Genomic DNA, 18,181 nt, shown 5'->3' on the forward strand with positions numbered 1-18,181 from the left:
TGTCCGCTCTATTCTGGAGTACTGCTGTGCGGTGTGGGATCCGCGTCAGGTGGGACTGACATCGGGAAAGTACAAAGAAGGGCGGCTCATTGTGTATTATCGCGAAATAGGGGAGATAGTGTCACAGACATGATACGTGAATTGGAGTGGCAATCATTAAAATAAAGGCGTTTTTCGTTCCGACGGGATCTTCTCATGAAATTTCAATCATCAGTTTTCTCCTCCGATTGTGAAAACATTCTGTTGGCATCCACCTACATAGGGAGAAATCATCATCACGATAAAATAAGAGAAATCAGGGCTCGCACAGAAAAATTTTAGAGCTCGTTTTTCCCGCGTGCCGTTCGAGAGTGGAACGGCAAAGAGACAGCTTGAAGGTGGTTCATTGAACCCTCTGCCAGGCACTTTATTGTGATTAGCAGAGTAATCACGTAGATGTAGATGTAGATGAAGCTCAAGGATCAAATGTACTGAAGTGACAAAAATCGCGGGATAGCGGTATGCACTTACATGCATGGCACTATTATCGCGCACACAAGGTATAAAAGGGCGGTGCATTGGCGGAGCTGTCATTTGCACTCAGGTGATTCATGAGAAAACGTTCCCGGCGTGATAATGGCCACATGACGGGAATTAACAGACTTCGAACGCGGAACGTTATTTGCAGCTAGATGCATGGGACATTCAATATTCCAAGATGTACAGTGTCAGGAGTGTGTCGAGAATATCAGATTTCGGGCATTACCTCTCGCCGTGGACAACTCAGTCGCCGACGGCATTCACTTAACGACCTAGAGCAGCGGCGCTTGCGTACAGTTGTCAGTGCTAACAGACAAGCAACTCTGCAGAAATAACCAGAGAAATTAATGTGTGAGGTATGACGTATCCGTTAGGACAATGCGGAGAAATCTGGCTATAATGGGCTATGGCAGCAATCGAGTGATGCGAGTCCCTTCACTAACAGCACGACATCGCCTGCAGTTGCTCTCCTGGGCTCGTGACCATATCAGTTGGACACAAGACGACTGGAAAACCGTGACGTCATTAGACGATTCCTGATTTCAGTTGGTAAGAGCTGACTGTAGGCTTCGAGTATGACGCAAACTCCACGAATCCATCGATTTAAGTTTTCTACAAGGTTCTGCACAAGCTGGTGGTGGCTCCATAATGGCGTGGGCTGTGTTTACACCGAATGGAGTGGGTCCTCTGGTCCAACTAACCCGATAGTTGACTGGAAATAGGTGTGTTCCGGTACTTGGAGACCGTTTCTGGCGATTCGTGGTCTTCATGTTGCCAAACAACGATGGAATTTTTATGGACGACAATTGGTCGCGATTGGATTGAAGAACATTCTGGACATTTTGAGCCAACGGTCTGGCCACCCAGATCGTCTAATATGAATCCCATCGAACATTGATGGGACATAATCGAGAGGTCAGTTCGAGCACAAAATACTGTTCCGGTAACACTCTCAATTATGGATGGCTATGGTGTCAGCATGGCTCAATATTTCTGCAGGGAACTCCCCACGACTTCTTGAGTCCATGCATGTCGAGTTGCTGCACTACACTGGGCAAAATGTCAGATACGAATTAGGAGGTATTCCATGACTTTTGTCATTTCAGTGTAATAAAAAAGGAGTTAGCAGAAAACGAACGGTGACAAATTTAATTTATTTGCTGCACTGTAGCTTGTGCTGTGTGACTTGGACAGAACTCTATCATACGCGCGAAGCTCAGTAACTATCTGCGTTAGCTATGGTAGACGCAATTTTTCATAGACAAAATAATTTACATTTAAACAAAGTCTCCTTTTAGGGATGTTGAGAACTACTACTTTCAATGATTATATAAAGTACAATCACCCACAATGCGACAATCTTCCAAAGAAGAAGGACCACTTGCCTTCACCCACAAGTGAACGCTACAATCAGAATTTATCTTACAACGTCTACGACAAGACAAAGACAAACTCCCGTGCGGAAAAAGGTAGGAACCCTCACTAGCAATGATAATCTCAGAAACAGGTATAGTACGGTAAGTTAAGATTTCCCTAGTTTCAAAGGATTCCAAACCTGGTCTACCTGCATTGTTACAAGCAACGAAAGCTACAGTTAGCTTTTCTGGCGCCTCCAAACTACACGAATTGTGAAACTCTCCAAAATACGCCTCTGTCTCGAGGATGACCTCATTCGAGACGGATTTTGTAAGTGCGAGCTATTTGTTCATTTTTGATGAGGTCTGAGGTCTGAATCCACAGCATTTTATTTAATTGTTGAATGTAATTATTCCGCTTAAAGCCGACGAAAATGTTTATCGCGACTGCAATTTCGACATTTTAACAGTTTCAAGCGTACTTTTTGCGTCAATTGTCAATGTCGATGACAACGGGGTTCAAGTGTACCCCCTTTAAAGTCAGTCGGCTTTCTTGAACTATGAACTAATACGTGATATTCCACCTGTATTATTGTAGGCTAATTCTATTCACGGAAATAACAAAAGACAATCAAAGCATACAAATGTCACCATTTCAGAATGATGCAATATTTTATCACACTGGGTTTTGACAACAAATCTTGGAGTAATATTATAGTCATCTTTGAATAGTTCGACTCGCATTTTTACCAGAACCGAGGTGCCGCTAAATATTACTGTCATCTCATTTCACAAACATGACTGTAGACAATATTATAACTATAAATGCAGATAATTTCAATCCCCTCTTGCTTTCTAAAGGTCAGGGCACATTATTTGAATTCAATAAACCTGAGAATGCCGAGAGAAATCAAATTCCTCTTTTTGTAGCAGAATGTTCTGAAAGCGTTTGAAAGTGTCACATTCCAGACTGTTGACAAAGGTCCAGGCATACGAATAGGTTCGCAGATTTATAAGCACGAGTAGCTCGAAGACTTTTTACCTAATAAAACCCAATACTTTATCCTGGACAGTGACTGTTCATCACAGCCAAAAGTATCGACGAGGGTGCCCACGAAAGTGTTGATAAGACCACTCTTGATATGTATACACATAAATGATCTGTCGAATAGGACGTGCAGCAACCTATGTCTCTTTGCAAATGGCTCTGAAGCCTACGCGAGAGTATCGTTTTGAGTGACTGTGGAAGGATACTGGATACGAATATAAAATACACCTTTGTCTCGAGGATGACCTCATTCGACAGGGGCCTGTGGGACACGTGGTCAGCACACCGCTGTCCCCGTCGTTGTCAGTTTTTGTGACAGGGTACGGAAGCAAATAAACAGACATTTTTCACTTGGTCCATTTGTGAATGAACAAGAAAGGGAATTGATAGAATTTCTGTTTGGTGTGATGAATGGAAGCTTTCTGTTAATGCGGAAAAATGTAAGTTACTGAAGATGAAACTTCCTGACAGATTAAAACTGTGTGCCGGACCGAGACTCAAAATCGGGACCTTTGCCTTTTGCGGGCAAGTGCTGTACCATCTGAAGTACCCAAGCACGACTCAAGTCCCGTCCTCACAGCTTTACTTCCACCAGTATCTCGTCTCCTACTTTCCAAACTTCATAGAAGCTGTGAGGACGGGGCGTGAGTCGTGCTTGGGTAGCTCAGATGGTAGAGCACTTGCCCACGAAAGGCAAAGGTCCCGAGTTCGAGTCTCGGATCCGGCACACAGTTTTAATCTGCCAGGAAGTTTCATATCAGCGCACACTCCGCTGCAGAGGTAAAATCTCATTCTGCTGAAGATGATTAGCAGAAACAATCGTGTAATGTTCAAATACAGTATTAGTCGTGTCCTGCTTGACAAATTCATGCCCATTAAGCATCTAGGAGTAACGTTGTAAAGCTATATGATCTGGAACGAGCACGTAAGAACGATATTACGGAAAGTAGTCAGCCTCCGTCTATTGGGAGAATTCTGAGAAAGTGAAGCTCATCTAAGGAGACTGCATACAGAACGCTTGTACGACCCACTCTTGAATACCACTAGAGTGTCTGGGATCCCCAAACGGTCAGATTAAGACATGGAAGCAATTGATAGCAGTGCTGCTAGATTTGTTACGGATAGATTCGATCAACTAACGAGTATTACGCAAATAGCTCGTAAATTGAAATAGGAATCCATAGAGGGAAGAAGACATTTTTTTACTCGAGAAACTCAGGAGAAAGCTTAGAGAACAGGCATTTGCAACAGACTGCACAATGATTCTTCTGCACAGCTCGCGTAAGGACCGTGAAGACAAGCCAACATAAATCAAGCCTTCTACAGAAGCTCATAGCCATTTTTCCCTCGGTTCATCTGGGAGTGAACAAGAAAGGAAATGAAACTTTCTGGCAGATTAAAACTGTGTGCCGGACCGAGACTCGAACTCGGAATCTTTGCCTTTCGTAGACAAGTGCTCGTGCTTGGGTAGCTCAGCTGGTAAAGCACTTGCCCGCGAAAGGGAAAGGTCCCGAGTTCATATCAGCGCACACTCCGCTGCAGAGTGAAAATCTCATTCTGGAAACATACACCAGGCTGTGACAAAGCCATGTCACCGCAATATCCTTTCTTCCAGGATTGCTAGTTCTGCAAGGTATGCAGGAGAGCTTCTGCGAATTTTGGAAGGTAGGAGACGAGGTACTGGCAGAATTAAAGCGGTGGGGACGGGGCGTGAGTCGTGCTTGGGTAGCTCAGATGGTAGAGCACTTGCCCGCGAAAGGCAAAGGTCCCGAGTTCGTGTCTCGGTCCGGCACCCAGCTCTATTCTGCCAAGAAGTTTCATGTCAGCGCACACTCCGCTGCAGAGTGAAGATCTCACTCTGGAAACATCCCTCAGGCTGTGGCTAAGCCATGTCTGCCCAATATCCTTTCTTCCAGGAGTGCTAGTTGTGCAAGGTATGTAGGAGAGCTTGTACGAAGTTTGGAAGTTAGGAGACGAGGTATTGGCTGAATTAAAGCTGTGTCGACCGGGTGTGAGTCGTGCTTGGGGAGCTCAGTTGGTAGAGCACTTGCCCGCGAAAGGCAAAGGTCCCGAGTTCGAGTCTCAGTCTGGCACACAGTTTTAATCTGCCAGGAAGTTTCAAATCAGCGCACACTCCGCTGCAGAGTGAAAATCTCATTCAAGAAAGGAAATGACTAACATTAACAGAAGATACACTACGCCGAACCTCGTAGTAGCTGTGGATAGGCCTCGTATGAAGTGGACGAGTGAGGTGGGGAAAGGGGGACCAAAGTTCAGGTCGATTCCCACGCAGAACCAGTGTTTGCATGAATTCTCAAAATCATTTAAGATAAATGCTGGGATGGTTCCTTCTAAAGCAACACAGCCATTTCCCAGAACCGTACTTGTGCACCGATCTCGTCGTCCACGTGACGTCCAGCGCCAATGATCCTCCGTGCACTGAACAGCGTCACTCCCGGGTTACGAGTGCAGACGTGCATTTATGGCCAGCAGGAGTGCGGCGTGTTGCAGGCGTGTCGGACTACCGCAAGTTCGCGGTGTGCCTGCCGTTCGAGACGACGACGGGGCCCGCGAGCCTGGCCTACGTGGTGATGCTGATGCTGGTGAACGGCGTCGCCTTCCTCATCCTGATGGGCTGCTACCTCAAGATGTACTGCGCCATCCGCGGCTCGCAGGCCTGGAACTCCAACGACTCGCGCATCGCCAAGCGCATGGCGCTGCTCGTCTTCACCGACTTCATCTGCTGGTCGCCCATCGCCTTCTTCTCGCTCACCGCCGCCTTCGGGCTGCAGCTCATCACGCTGGAGCAGGCCAAGGTAATACGCTTCCGTGGCTACTCATGTGTATATCACGTAACTTTACCACGAAAGATCGAAAAAAATGGTTCAAATGGCTCTGAGCACTATGGGACTTAACTTCTGAAGTCATCAGTCCCTGCCGGCCAGGGTGGCCGAGCGGTTCTAGGCGCTACAGTCTGGAACCACACGACCGTTACGGTCGCAGGTTCGAATCCTGCCTCGGGCATGGACGTTTGTGATGTCCTTAGGTTAGTTAGGTTTAAGTAGTTCTAAGTTCTAGGGGACTGATGACCTCAGATGTTAAGTCCCATAGTGCTCAGAGCCATTTGAACCATCATCAGTCCCCTAGACTTAGAACTACTTAAATCTAACTAACCTAAGGACATCACAAACGTCCATGCCCGAGGCAGGATACGAACCTGCGACAGTAGCGGTCGCGCGGTTCCGGACTGAAGCGCCTGGACCCGCCGGCCACTCTGGCCGGCCGAAAGATCGAGTGCAATGATTAGTATCACTGTCCTTGCATTCGCAGTTCCATAAAACAAGGACAGAGTCACATTCACACTTCGTACAATACAAATAAAATAAAACTCAGTTTTGGGACAAACTGATGGTCTAACCGCCAAGTGTAATAAGTTGCCTTATTCATTTTGTCTGAAGTAGATGACTGTGGTAAATTACTGAAAAAAATGACTCAAGTAATTGACCTAAGTAATTACTTAAGTACCTGATTTAAATATCTGACTCACGTAAGTAATTGACCTAAGTAAGTGACTCAAATAACTTCCTCAAGTAATTGATGTAACTAACTGACTAAAGTAACTGACCAAAGAAGCTGACTTAAGCAATTAACTTAAGTAACTGACTTAAGTAACTGATTTCAATAACTGACTTGAGTAACTGACTTAAGCAATTGACTTAAGCAACTGACTTCAATAAGTGACTTGAGTAACTGTCTTAAGCAACTGTCTTAAGTAATTGAGTTAAATAATCGATTTCAGTATCTTTGTCAAAATCTGTAGTGCTTATAGATGATGACAAGCATTTATTACACGCTACACTGGAACATCTGATTAATGTTGATTGCATTAATTAATTAATACAGAATCCCATTTGAGTGTGCTATTTCCAGTCAGTAAGAATAAAGCAGGAATTAAAAATAGAGTACATAAGAACCGATTTCTTTTCAAAAACATTAGTATGGCTAGCTAATTTCAGTTATCCTTGAAGAAACACAATTAGGAAAGAATTATTGTATTTTTGTCACAGCAGTTAAAATAAGAAAATAAGAAAATGTTCATTGTATCGTTGAAAATCTGAGAGTCGTTTTTAGTGCGCTTTAGGTACTGCTCTGAGATTAATTGAATATTAAAATATTTTTAAATTCGTGAACCACAGCTTTTATAAAAGAAATTTTATTGCAAAAACACCACAGATACTACAAACTCTAAAAGCTCTTTTGGGGCCCTCCTGCGGGAACTTCCTCTGTCTCTCTCTCTCTCTCTCTCTCTCTCTCTCTCTCTCTCTCTCTCTCTCTCTCTCTCTGTAGGTGCTAGCTGGCTACTACAACCTCCTCTGCCCGGCACAGCATTAAGCCTACAGCAAATCGTATGAATTCGTTCCTGAATAACAAATATTCTATGAGACTCGAAGAGGCTATTAAACATTCCCTAAAACGTTCCACCACTCGTATTTCGTTTTTCAGCACTTAAATTCGTGCTCCACTGGTTCGTATCCCACCAGTTGGTCTCAGCAGCCGAGTGGGTAACGAGTAACGACACGGTGAATGCTGTTCGTGGTAGATTTGAGTAAAGTCGATAGTTTTCGCTAGCGACATGGAGTAACAAATATGTCTCCCATTTCGTTACTTGTGATGTATTTCTTTACTACCGTGTATTCACTCTCGCCACACGCGCGCCTGGATACCAACGTGCGCATCTAAAAGGGTAAATCTTCACTCTCATTTTGTTCCTGCATTCTGTAAATAGCAACAGTGTTGCTACATTACTCATAATATGGTTTTATTAAATTACAGATCTTAATGTACTTGATTCAACAAATAACATCACAGCATATATAAGCAATGGGACACCATGGGTGAAAACGATAGATAGTTACGCAACAGATATGGACATTAAATTTCGTGGCATCATTGACGGATTTCCTGAATAGCAGCAGCTTGCGGGCGGATGTAAATAAAAAATTGAATAACCAATAACCTAAGAAACATCAGTAACTGGAAGGTATTAGAAAGTTAGTCAGCTTAGCTTATGGTACAGTTGAGCAAATATTCCTGCTCTTTATTAATAACTGCAGTAATAATTATACTCATATATTAAATTCTGAGGGACATTACATAAAATGTCTAAAGTTGGCCTCTAAACATTGGGGGAGGTGAAAGGAGCGATAAGTGGTGACGAGCCCCAGACCTAGGGATAGGTACCGAGCGAGGTGGCGCAGTGGTTGGTTAGCACACTGGACTCGCATTCGGGAGGACGACGGTTCCATCCCGTCTCCGGCCATCCTGATTTAGGTTTTCCGTGATTTCCCTAAATCGCTTCAGGCAAATGCCGAGATGGTTCCTTTGAAAGGGCACGGCCGATTTTCTTCCCCATCCTTCCCTCAATCGAGCTTGCGCTCCGTCTCTAATGACCTCGTTGTCGACGGCACGTTAAACACTAATCTCCTCCTCCTTGGGATAGGTAGTTCGGCATTCACCCTATAAGTCACTGTAGAATTCAGCTGTACACATACTATGATATTATTTTAACAAATCGTATTAAAAGAAATGCGTTTCCGGTGGATATTCGATGTGCTGCAAATAGCATATTTTTTGCGTTAATACGAAACCACCTTAAGAATACTCACATGACATACAGTATGTTCCCATCTGTTGTCCACCGGCCAATCACAGTACAGCGGTGACGGTGTGTCTGTAGGCAGATATGATTAGTAACGAAAGTAACGATCAACGAAAATTTTGTAACAGGTAGATTGTTCGAGAGTACCGAATAAACAGCTGCATCACATTCAGGTATCGTGTTCAGTGGCACCAGGTATGAGGGTATGCATACTGAGGGGTTTGTAGTGTTAGTGATTCGTTTGTCACGGTCATAATCATTCAAATGGTGCTCAGGCGACCTTTCTGTGTGTTCTACGAGGGTCACTCCAAAAGAAATGCACACTATTTTTGTAAAAATACAGTTTTCATTCTGCATTTGTGAAAATTATACAGTGTGTAGATACATCCTTCCCGCTTGATTTCTAACTTAGTTCAACCTGTTCCTGTGAGTGGCGCCGTCACAGCACGTCTTCAAGGTGGCTGCCACACTTGACGTTCGTCAGAAGCAACGCTCTGTCATAGAATTCCTGTGCTATGAAAACGAGACAGTGGGAAACATCCACAAGAGGTTGAAAAAGGTGTATGGAGATGCTGCTGTCGATCGCAGTACAGTTAGTCGGTGGGCAAGCAGGTTACGTGATGGAAGCGGGCACGGCAATATTGAGGATTATCCTCGCAGCGGCAGGCCTCGTACTGCACACACACCAGACAATGTGCAGAGAGCTAACGAATTGGTGACTGCTGACAGACGCATCACAGTGAACGAATTGTCATGCTACGTTGGGATAGGGGAAGGAAGTGTTTGCAGAATACTGAAAGTGTTGGCGTTAAAAAAGGTTTGTGCCAGGTGGCTTCCCAGGAGGTTGACAGTGGCTCACAAAGAAACAAGAAAAACGTTATGCAGCGAACTTTTGGAACACTACGAGAATGGTGGAGATGAATTTCTTGGAAGAACTGTGACAGGTGATGAAACATTGCTCCATCATTTTTCACCAGAGACGAAGAGGTAATCAATGGAGTGGCATCATGCAAATTCACCCAAGAAAAAAATTCAAAACCACACCTTCTACTGCAAAAGTTATGGCTACGGTGTTTTTCGATTCCGAAGGACTCTTGCTTGTGGACATCATGCCAAGTGGAACCATCATATATTCTGATGCTTATGTGACGACACTGAAGAAACTTCAACCTCGACTGAGTCGTGTTCGACTACATCGGTAAAAGCAGAATGTTTTGCTTTTGCACGACAATGCACGGCCACATGTCAGTCAAAAAACCATGGAAGCGATCACTAAACTCGAATGGACAACACTGAAACACCCGCCTTACAGTCCTGACCTGGCTCCATGTTACTATCATCTCTTTGGGAAACTGGAAGACACTCTTCGTGGAACAAGGTTTGAAGATGATGACTCCCTTGTGCACGCTGCCAAACAGTGGCTCCAACAGGTTGGTCAAGAATTTTACCGTGCGCGTATGCAGGCGCTGGTCCCAAGATGGCGTAAGGCAGTTGAGAGGGATGGAAATCATGTGGAGAAATGAAAATATTGTTCCTAAAGCATGTATCTACACACTGTATAACTTTCAAACACGTAGAATAAAAGATGGATTTTAAAAAAAATAGTGTGCACTTCTTTTGGAGTGACCCTCGTATATTTTGATTCTGCAAACAGTAATGGTGCTGAGTTTAGAGGTGAACAATGTTTGCATCATTCATCCTACGGTATAACCATGCCCCAATAGTGAGCACGTATGCCTGTAGCACGCCTTCAGCCACTTGAACGGGATAGAACTGTGGGCCTGCAGGAAGCTGTATGGATGTATCAACAGATGGATGCAATGTTGGATACAATGTATCGGTGATGTGTCGCTGGTTTCAACAGTGGACTGTGGAACATTCCCACGCCTGTTGAACAGGTTATGGACGTCTGCGTAGTACAGACGCACGTGAAGGTCGACGCATTGTGCGAGCAGCGGTGGCCGACCGTACATCATGCAGTAACAAAATCCGGACGCATGTTGTACCTTCTGTGCCTTCAGGGAACATTGGGAGTCACCTGCTTGTTGTGGAATTAAGATCACACGAGCTTCTGTCCGGGCTACACCGACACCACGACACCGCCAAGCATAACAACTCTGAGGGTCGAGGAAGAGTTGACTGGAGAAAGGAGTGGCTCTCTGTTGTCTACAGTGATAAGAGTAGGTTCTGTCTGCATGTGACTGATTGACGTACACGTCTCTGGCATAGACGTGGTGAGTTGCATATTCCAGAGTGCATTCTACCACAACACAAAGTCCTCGTCCGAGGCTTCATGGTATCGGGGCTATCAGTTATAACTCGCACTGCATGGGCTATATATTGCCGTTTCTTCAGCGAAAGGTGGTGTGCTTTTCAGCAAGACAATGCTCGTACACACATGGCTGTTGCGATGAAACGTGTTCTTCGTTGTGTAGAACATCCCTCCGACATCAGTTTCTTCCCACACTCGTTGCAACAAATCGGAAGTGTACTTGTGCAACGACGGCGTAGGTTTGATTTTTCAGGTCGGCTTAACCGTTTGGTAGGGAAGAAACATACACAGTGTTTTTAATGAAACCCCAGAAAAAGAAATCCAGCGATGTCAAGTCTGGGAAGCGAGGTGACCATGCGATTGGCCCTTCACGGCCAATCCACTGACCTGGGAAGTGATTACCGAAGAAATCTCGAACTTCCGTGAGGAAATGAGGCGGTGCACCGTCTTCCTGGTAGTAAACCATCCCATCTCGGTCGTCTTCATCGATCTGTGGAATTATAAAGTTTATACAATACCAGTGACAGTTCTTTCCATGAAGAGGAAAGGGCTATACACTTTCAGTTTGCTAAGGGCACAAAAAACATTAACTTTGAGGCTGTCACGAATGTGTTCCAGGTTTTCATGTGGATTTTCGCTGCCTCATATTCCGTAGTTGTGATTGCTCACCATGCCACTGGTATGAAATTTTGATTCATCGCTGAAAATTATTGTGTTCAGGAATGTCTCGTCGTCCTCTACCAGACGCAACACTTGCGCACAGAATTCCCCACGTGCATCCTTATCTGCATCACTAACGTGCTGTGCCATAGCGAATCTGTAGGGTATCGAGAGTAAACGTCTAAGCAGTAGCCGCCAAACAATCTGTTGTGGAATGCCGGTCTGGCGAGACGCACGTCGCGTTGATTTTTGTGGACTTCGGGCAAATCTCTCCCTAACCCGTTCGACGTAATCATCAACACACATCTATCATGTCCCAGCGAATTACCCGTCTCAAAAAAGTTCTTGTGCCAAGAGTAAACTGCAAGCCTGCTTGGGGTTCTTTAGCGTATTCGGTGTGAAATTTACGGCGAACAGTTGTCGCAGAGTCCGTTTCATGAAACCGAAACACACAGCGAGCACGCTTCCCACCATTGAAAGTAGCCATTTTAACTGTGCTCTACTCTGGTGCTCCTGGTGGCAGAATGTGGTACTGATGCACTACGTAAATCACACTTTAGGGTGTTTAGTGCAAAATTCCACATCTACCAATTCTTTATGTTACATCACTAAATTTCTATATCATTCCAAAGTTGAAAAGCCCATTTTTACTCACCCTGTATTCTCCTAGAATGGTCAACTGTCACCTCACTTGTCAATAAAATGACTCTGTCCTTGAGAGTATTGCATTTTTTTTTCCGATAGCGTATAAGTGGTTTCTTTTACAGGACTACACACTCCAAGTCCTCTGAAGAATAGCTAGAGGAGGGGCGCTAGGTAACACTTGGTGTCGTCCGCAGGTGTTCACGGTGTTCGTGCTGCCGCTGAACTCGTGCTGCAACCCGTTCCTGTACGCGATCCTGACGAAGCAGTTCAAGAAGGACTGCGTGCTCATCTGCAAGGCGATCGAGGAGTCGCGCGTGACGCGCGGCATCGGCCGCTGCCGGCACAGCTCCAACTTCAGCAACCGGCAGACGCCCGCCAACACCAACAGCCTCGCAGACCGCTCCTCCAGGGAGCAGCAGCAGCTGCAGCAGCTGCAGCAAGCCGTCGCCATACACCCGCACGCCTGCACCTGCGCCGGTCAGTCAGCACTCGCCGTGTTTCCGTCAGAAGTACCACTTACTGGGTGGTCTCACGGAAATCCAGTGCGGGCTGTAATTATCGAATGACAGCGGAAGTTAGTAGATATTCTAATGATTTAATACGGGAGCAGCTTACGCTGGAAAAAAATAGTTCCAATTTTGGCCACCAGGTGCAAATTTGGCGCTGGATAGCATGTCGTTGACGTCTTCTGCGCTTATATTGAACAAATAGCGTAAGCGGCCATTAACAATATCGACATTATGCCTTTCTCACTTGTTTGGCCATTTCTGCCCACGTACCGTTCTAAATCCATTACAAATAGAAATATTTATATATATCTTTCTTGCATTCACAGCGCCAGATTTGCACCTGGTGGGCAGAATATGAACCTTTTTTTTTTCCAACGTGAACAGTTCTGCATCAACGCATTAGAATATCTACCAAGTTTCGCCTCCATGCGATAATTACAGTCCACACTGGATCTCTGTGAATAGCTGCACTTTAGTTATAACCACCTAGTACTTTACTTCCTTTCCGCGTCCGAGCGAGATCATCTAAACTCTCTTGTTCTAAAACTCTGCACCTTTAATTGCCTTGTCGTTGCAGAAAAAAGGAATTTCCTCTGTGCAAACCTCCATCCTCCATGTTCACATGAGCGAATGTCGACTCATCTGTGTTTTTCCGCATTCGCAATGAAGGGGAGCCCCACTTCATCACGTTTACTCTGAATTTTGCGACTCCCTTTCTAAATATATTCACTGCACTCCAAAAATGGCTCTGAGCACTATGGGACTTAACTTCTGAGGTCATCAGTCCCCTAGAACTTAGAACTACTTAAACCTAACTAACCTAAGGACATCACATACATCCATGCCCGAGGCAGGATTCGAACCTGCGACCGTAGCGGTCGCGCGGTTCCAGATTGTAGCGCCTAGAACCGCTCGGCCACCTCGGCCGGCCACTGCACTCCATGTATTATACTACAGGTGCTGGTCTTGTGTGATTTCCTCTTTGGAGTGCAGGTTTCTATTTTCCAGAGTCGCACCATAAAGGTACGCGGCAGGTCTCATGTCAGCCCTTTAGCGGTTCTGTCCTTTGATGCGGCTGATCTGGGCGGAGGTTCGAATCCTCCCTCGGGCATGGTGTGTGTGTTTGTCCTTAGCATAATTTAGGTTAAGTAGTGTGTAAGCTTAGCGACTGATGACCTTAGCAGTTAAGTCCCATAAGATTTCACACACATTTGAACATTTCCGTCCTTTGACTAAGGCTCTTCCTTGACCTAAGATGACATGGAACTGTTTGGTGGTTATGCATTAAGGGCCGTGAATCGGTTTGCCTTTTTTACCTCTCTATTTCACTGGCTACTTTGCGTCTGATATTTGGTGGTCCTATGACCGCAAGTGGATAACTTTTGTGGACAGACACCAGGTGACAATCCCGACACTCTTGTACAAGCGACGTACCGCTAAGTAATACACACAAGATCAACGGTTCCCCTTGCCATCCAGACTGACAATAGTGCTACGTCTGAAACCGTGTAGCAGTACAGACGTAACACATGTATTCATAAGTTTCTTCCAGCGTAATCTGCGCAGAACCTGACACCTTATCCTCAGTAACTAACTACACTTCCTGACAAAAATAGTGAATCACCCAGAACAGAATGAAGCAACGAAATGAAGATTTCAGAGGGTATGTGATTTAACTTATGTGCTTACAAAATCGTGCCATATTTATCAAAAAACTTGAGGTACCAGTCCTCTTATCGGAATGAGACTGCGGCCTCTCTGCCAAGGATGCACTGCACTCATTTGGCTGGGAGTGGTGTGAGAAAACCGTTGTTTCCCCTCCTGCAAGAAGATGGCCCACACCTGTAGTAACGGGACCTTGATACCCTAGGTCAGTGATCGTCAAACACAGACACTGTGCGGCGACACCTCAGATCGCACATAGGAAAGGTTGGGGGGGGGGGGGGGGCGGAGAGGGGGCGGGGGGGGGGCGAGGCTACTCAAAGACGTATTCAGTTTTCACCAAAGCATAGCTACTGATAGAAGCTTTCCATGTACACATTTTGAAACTTCATATTATAATGTATCACACCAAATATTTTCAAGCGAAACAGAAACTGATATAACGGGACTACCCTACATGTACTTTGCTCAAGGCACCTATGCGGGTGCTGCAGCCAGTGGCAGTGAAACTGAATCCCAAGTGGTTTGTTGTGTTTTCCAGGCACATTTTCTGGGGATCTTGATGCCTACTGTCTAAAAAAAAAACCAAGCGGTTGCAGCAGACCGTTTTCAATAGGACTTTTGTATTAGGCTAAATCCACTGAAGGGCCAAAGAAACTGGTACACCGGCCTAACATCGTGTAGGGCCCCGGCGAGAACGCGTAAGTGCCGCAACACGACGTGTCATGGACTCGGCTAATGTCTGAAGTAGTGCTGGAGGGAACTGACACCATGAATCTTGCAGGACTGTCCACAAATCCTTAAGATTTGGAGACCTCTTCCGAACAGCACTTTACAAGACAGCCCAGATATGCTCAGTAATGCTCATGTCTGGGTAGTTTGGTGGCCAGCGGAAGTGTTTAAACTCAGAAGAGTGTTCCTGGAGCCAATCTGTAGCAGTCCTGGACGCGTGGGGTGTCGCATTGTCCTGCTGGAACTGCCCAAGTCCGTCGGAATGCACAATGGACATGAATGGATGCAAGAGATCAGACAGAATGCTTACGTACGTGTCACCTGTCAGTGTTGTATCTAGACGTATTAAGGGATCCATATCACTCCAACTGCAAACGCCCCACACCATTGCAGAGCCTCCACCAGCTCGAACAGTCCCCTGCTGATATGCAGGGTCCATGTTTTTACGAGGCTGTCTTCGTATGCGTACACGCCCATCCGCTCGATTCAGTTTGACTCGTCCCACCAGGCAACGTGTTTCCAGTCGTCAACATTCCAATGTCGGTGTTGACGGGCACAGTCGAGGAGTAAAGCTTTGCGTCGAACAGTCATCAAGGGTACGCGAATGGGCCTTCGGCTCCGAATGCCCATGTCGACGATGTTTCGTTGAATGGTTCACACGCTGAGGCTTGTTGATGGCCCAGCATTGAAACTGCAGCAGTTTTCACAAGGGTTGCGCTTCTATCACCTTGAACGCTTCAGTGTAAAAGAACGCTACACATCTGTTCCAGGCTTACAATAAGAAAACTCTTGGATTCATTAAGTCAAAACTGAATTTTCTAAATTGAACATCGAATGGCATTCAGTTACTCAAAATTCTGAAACCCCAATTAGTACGCCATTTCGTAAAGTGCTCACAGCTATAATGCACGGCTCACAGCCACAGTTAACTTCACACTGTCTCATCAAGTTGTACCAGCCTTAAAAAGAAATTATTAACAAAGATTTTTAGTAATTAATGACAATGAATAAAATACAAATACGCAGAAAAATAGCAGCTGAATTTAAATCTGACGCCCGTTTATACCCAACTGCACAGACAGTGGTCCTGTGGCACGCATTCAGGAAAATGGCGTCTGCTTTGTCACACCCGGCTAATATTCTCAGGCGATCACCTATACAATCCGCCAGCGAGACCACATCCCAGGCCAAATTATCTTAAGGCATACAATTACGACAGTACAAAATTGTTAAGGCTTTCGTGGCCACTTGTTGACAAACTGCCTGTTGGCTTCTGTCTCGGGTTCTTAGGCCGACGTTCATCTAATGATTTTTCTGACGTTTCGCCAGCACGAGTGGCTGGCATTGTCAAAGCTTCACCCTCCATTGCCGGTGGTGAACTGGAGCCGAGCTCGCGGCCGCAGACTATATGTACCTGTCGCGCCAACGTCCGAGGGCTTCTCCGCGGTCATTTCCGGTGCGGTTCTCCTCTTGCTACCTGCGACGGTCGTTCGTTGCAGTACGGGAAGCCAGGACCCGTTTACCTTAAGGCTTTCCTCTTTCTTGTTGAAACTGTTCGCGTGTTTTTGTATTTCTACAGCTTCTCTGAATAAGCGCGTGTGATAGTGCTTCTCTACAGCCAGAACTTCCGTGTCGGCGAATTTTATTGCGTGGTCGGTCTCATTCAGTGCGTGCTCTGCCACGGCCGATTTCTCCACCTGCCCCAACCTGCAATGTCGCTTATGCTCTTTGATCCTGGTGTTAATTGATCGTCCAGTCATTCCGACATAAACTTTTCCGCATGTGCATGGTATACGGTATATTCCCGACGTTGCAAGTGGGTCTCTTTTCTCCTTCGCCGATCTAAGACACTCTTTGATCTTCCTTGTCGGTTTGAAAATCGTCTTCACGCCATGTTTGCGCAATATACGGCCGATTCTGTCCGTCACTCTGGGAATGTATGGCAGAAAGGCCGTACCCGACATTTCTTTTTCTGGTTCCTTACTTCGCCGAGTGTTTGGCTCTGTTACACTTCTAATGTAATTTGTAGAGTACCCATTGCTCCTCAGAACAGTTTCCAGGTGTTGCATTTCCCGTTTGAGGTGTTGTGGCTCACATATTCGTCCTGCTCTCGTTACGAGCGTACTAATCATGCCTCTTTTCTGGCTCGGGTGGTGGTTTGACAGTTTGTGAAGGTATCGGTCCGTGGTGGCCAGCTACTTCATGGAACAATTCGAAGCACAGGCACTGGACTCGGCGACTTGCAAACCTAACGTGTGGTACAGGTACGTCGATGATACTTTCGTGGTGTGGAGCCATGGTGAAGAACAGCTCGGTGACTTCCTAAGACACTTGAACAGCCTCCATGCCAACATAACATTTACCATGGAAGTAGAAAAGGACAAGAAACTGCCATTTCTAGATGTGCTGGTCACAAGGGAAGGCGAAAACCTGGGACACAGCGTGTATCGAAAACCGACACACACGGTTTCTGCGGCTACTAGATGGCGCTCGTAGCAACACCATGTTTACTTGCCCACACTTTCTAAACTGGGCACCTCACCTCAGTCTTGTTTCAACCCTTGTTGACAGTATGAGCAGCCCTTAGCGGCTCGCCATCTCACAAGTGTTCATGACGTCGCCTTTCCGGCTTGATCTTTTTTAATATGTGACTTGTAAGTACTGCATCTTTTCGAGTCAGTACAAACTTTAATTTTATTAATGAACTATATACCTAATGTTTTAGTACAGTTAGTCTAATTCTGAAGACGACGCTCATAGTAGCGTCGAAACCAGATCAATTCTGACTTAATATTTGTGACCGAGGGCTTATTTGTTACAATATAATTCTGACACTGTCACTGAACCTTAGCAGCTATGTTCAAAGTTTTAAATAACGGAAATCCTAAGTCAGGATAGCCGGATTGAGATTTGAAGTATTGACATTCCAAATGAGAGTCCATTGTGCTAACCACTGCCCCACCTCGTTCAGTCCCAATGAGGAATAAGAGAGAAAACAGGGAACATGAAGACAAAAATAGCCTGCTACTACAGTGGTCCACACCCAGGACAGAACGGACACGGAAGCAAACCAAATCTACATGCCAGGTATGGAAGGCAGGTCATTAAATACAATGCCGG

At 45.6% G+C, this 18,181-nt stretch overlaps 1 protein-coding gene across 1 annotated transcript in view; it reads left to right on the top strand.

The window, feature by feature from the left end:
• Positions 1–18,181, top strand: part of LOC126095461 (leucine-rich repeat-containing G-protein coupled receptor 5-like) — a 1,115,085-nt gene that overhangs the window by 1,057,207 nt on the left and 39,697 nt on the right. Inside the window, exons 18-19 of the mRNA XM_049910253.1 lie at positions 5,434–5,738; positions 12,353–12,635. Of these exons, the coding sequence (XP_049766210.1) occupies positions 5,434–5,738; positions 12,353–12,635 (588 nt within the window). The remainder of the gene's footprint in view (positions 1–5,433; positions 5,739–12,352; positions 12,636–18,181) is intronic.

The sequence above is a fragment of the Schistocerca cancellata genome, chromosome 8 (assembly GCF_023864275.1).
Source record: "Schistocerca cancellata isolate TAMUIC-IGC-003103 chromosome 8, iqSchCanc2.1, whole genome shotgun sequence".
Classification (NCBI taxonomy): domain Eukaryota; kingdom Metazoa; phylum Arthropoda; class Insecta; order Orthoptera; family Acrididae; genus Schistocerca; species Schistocerca cancellata.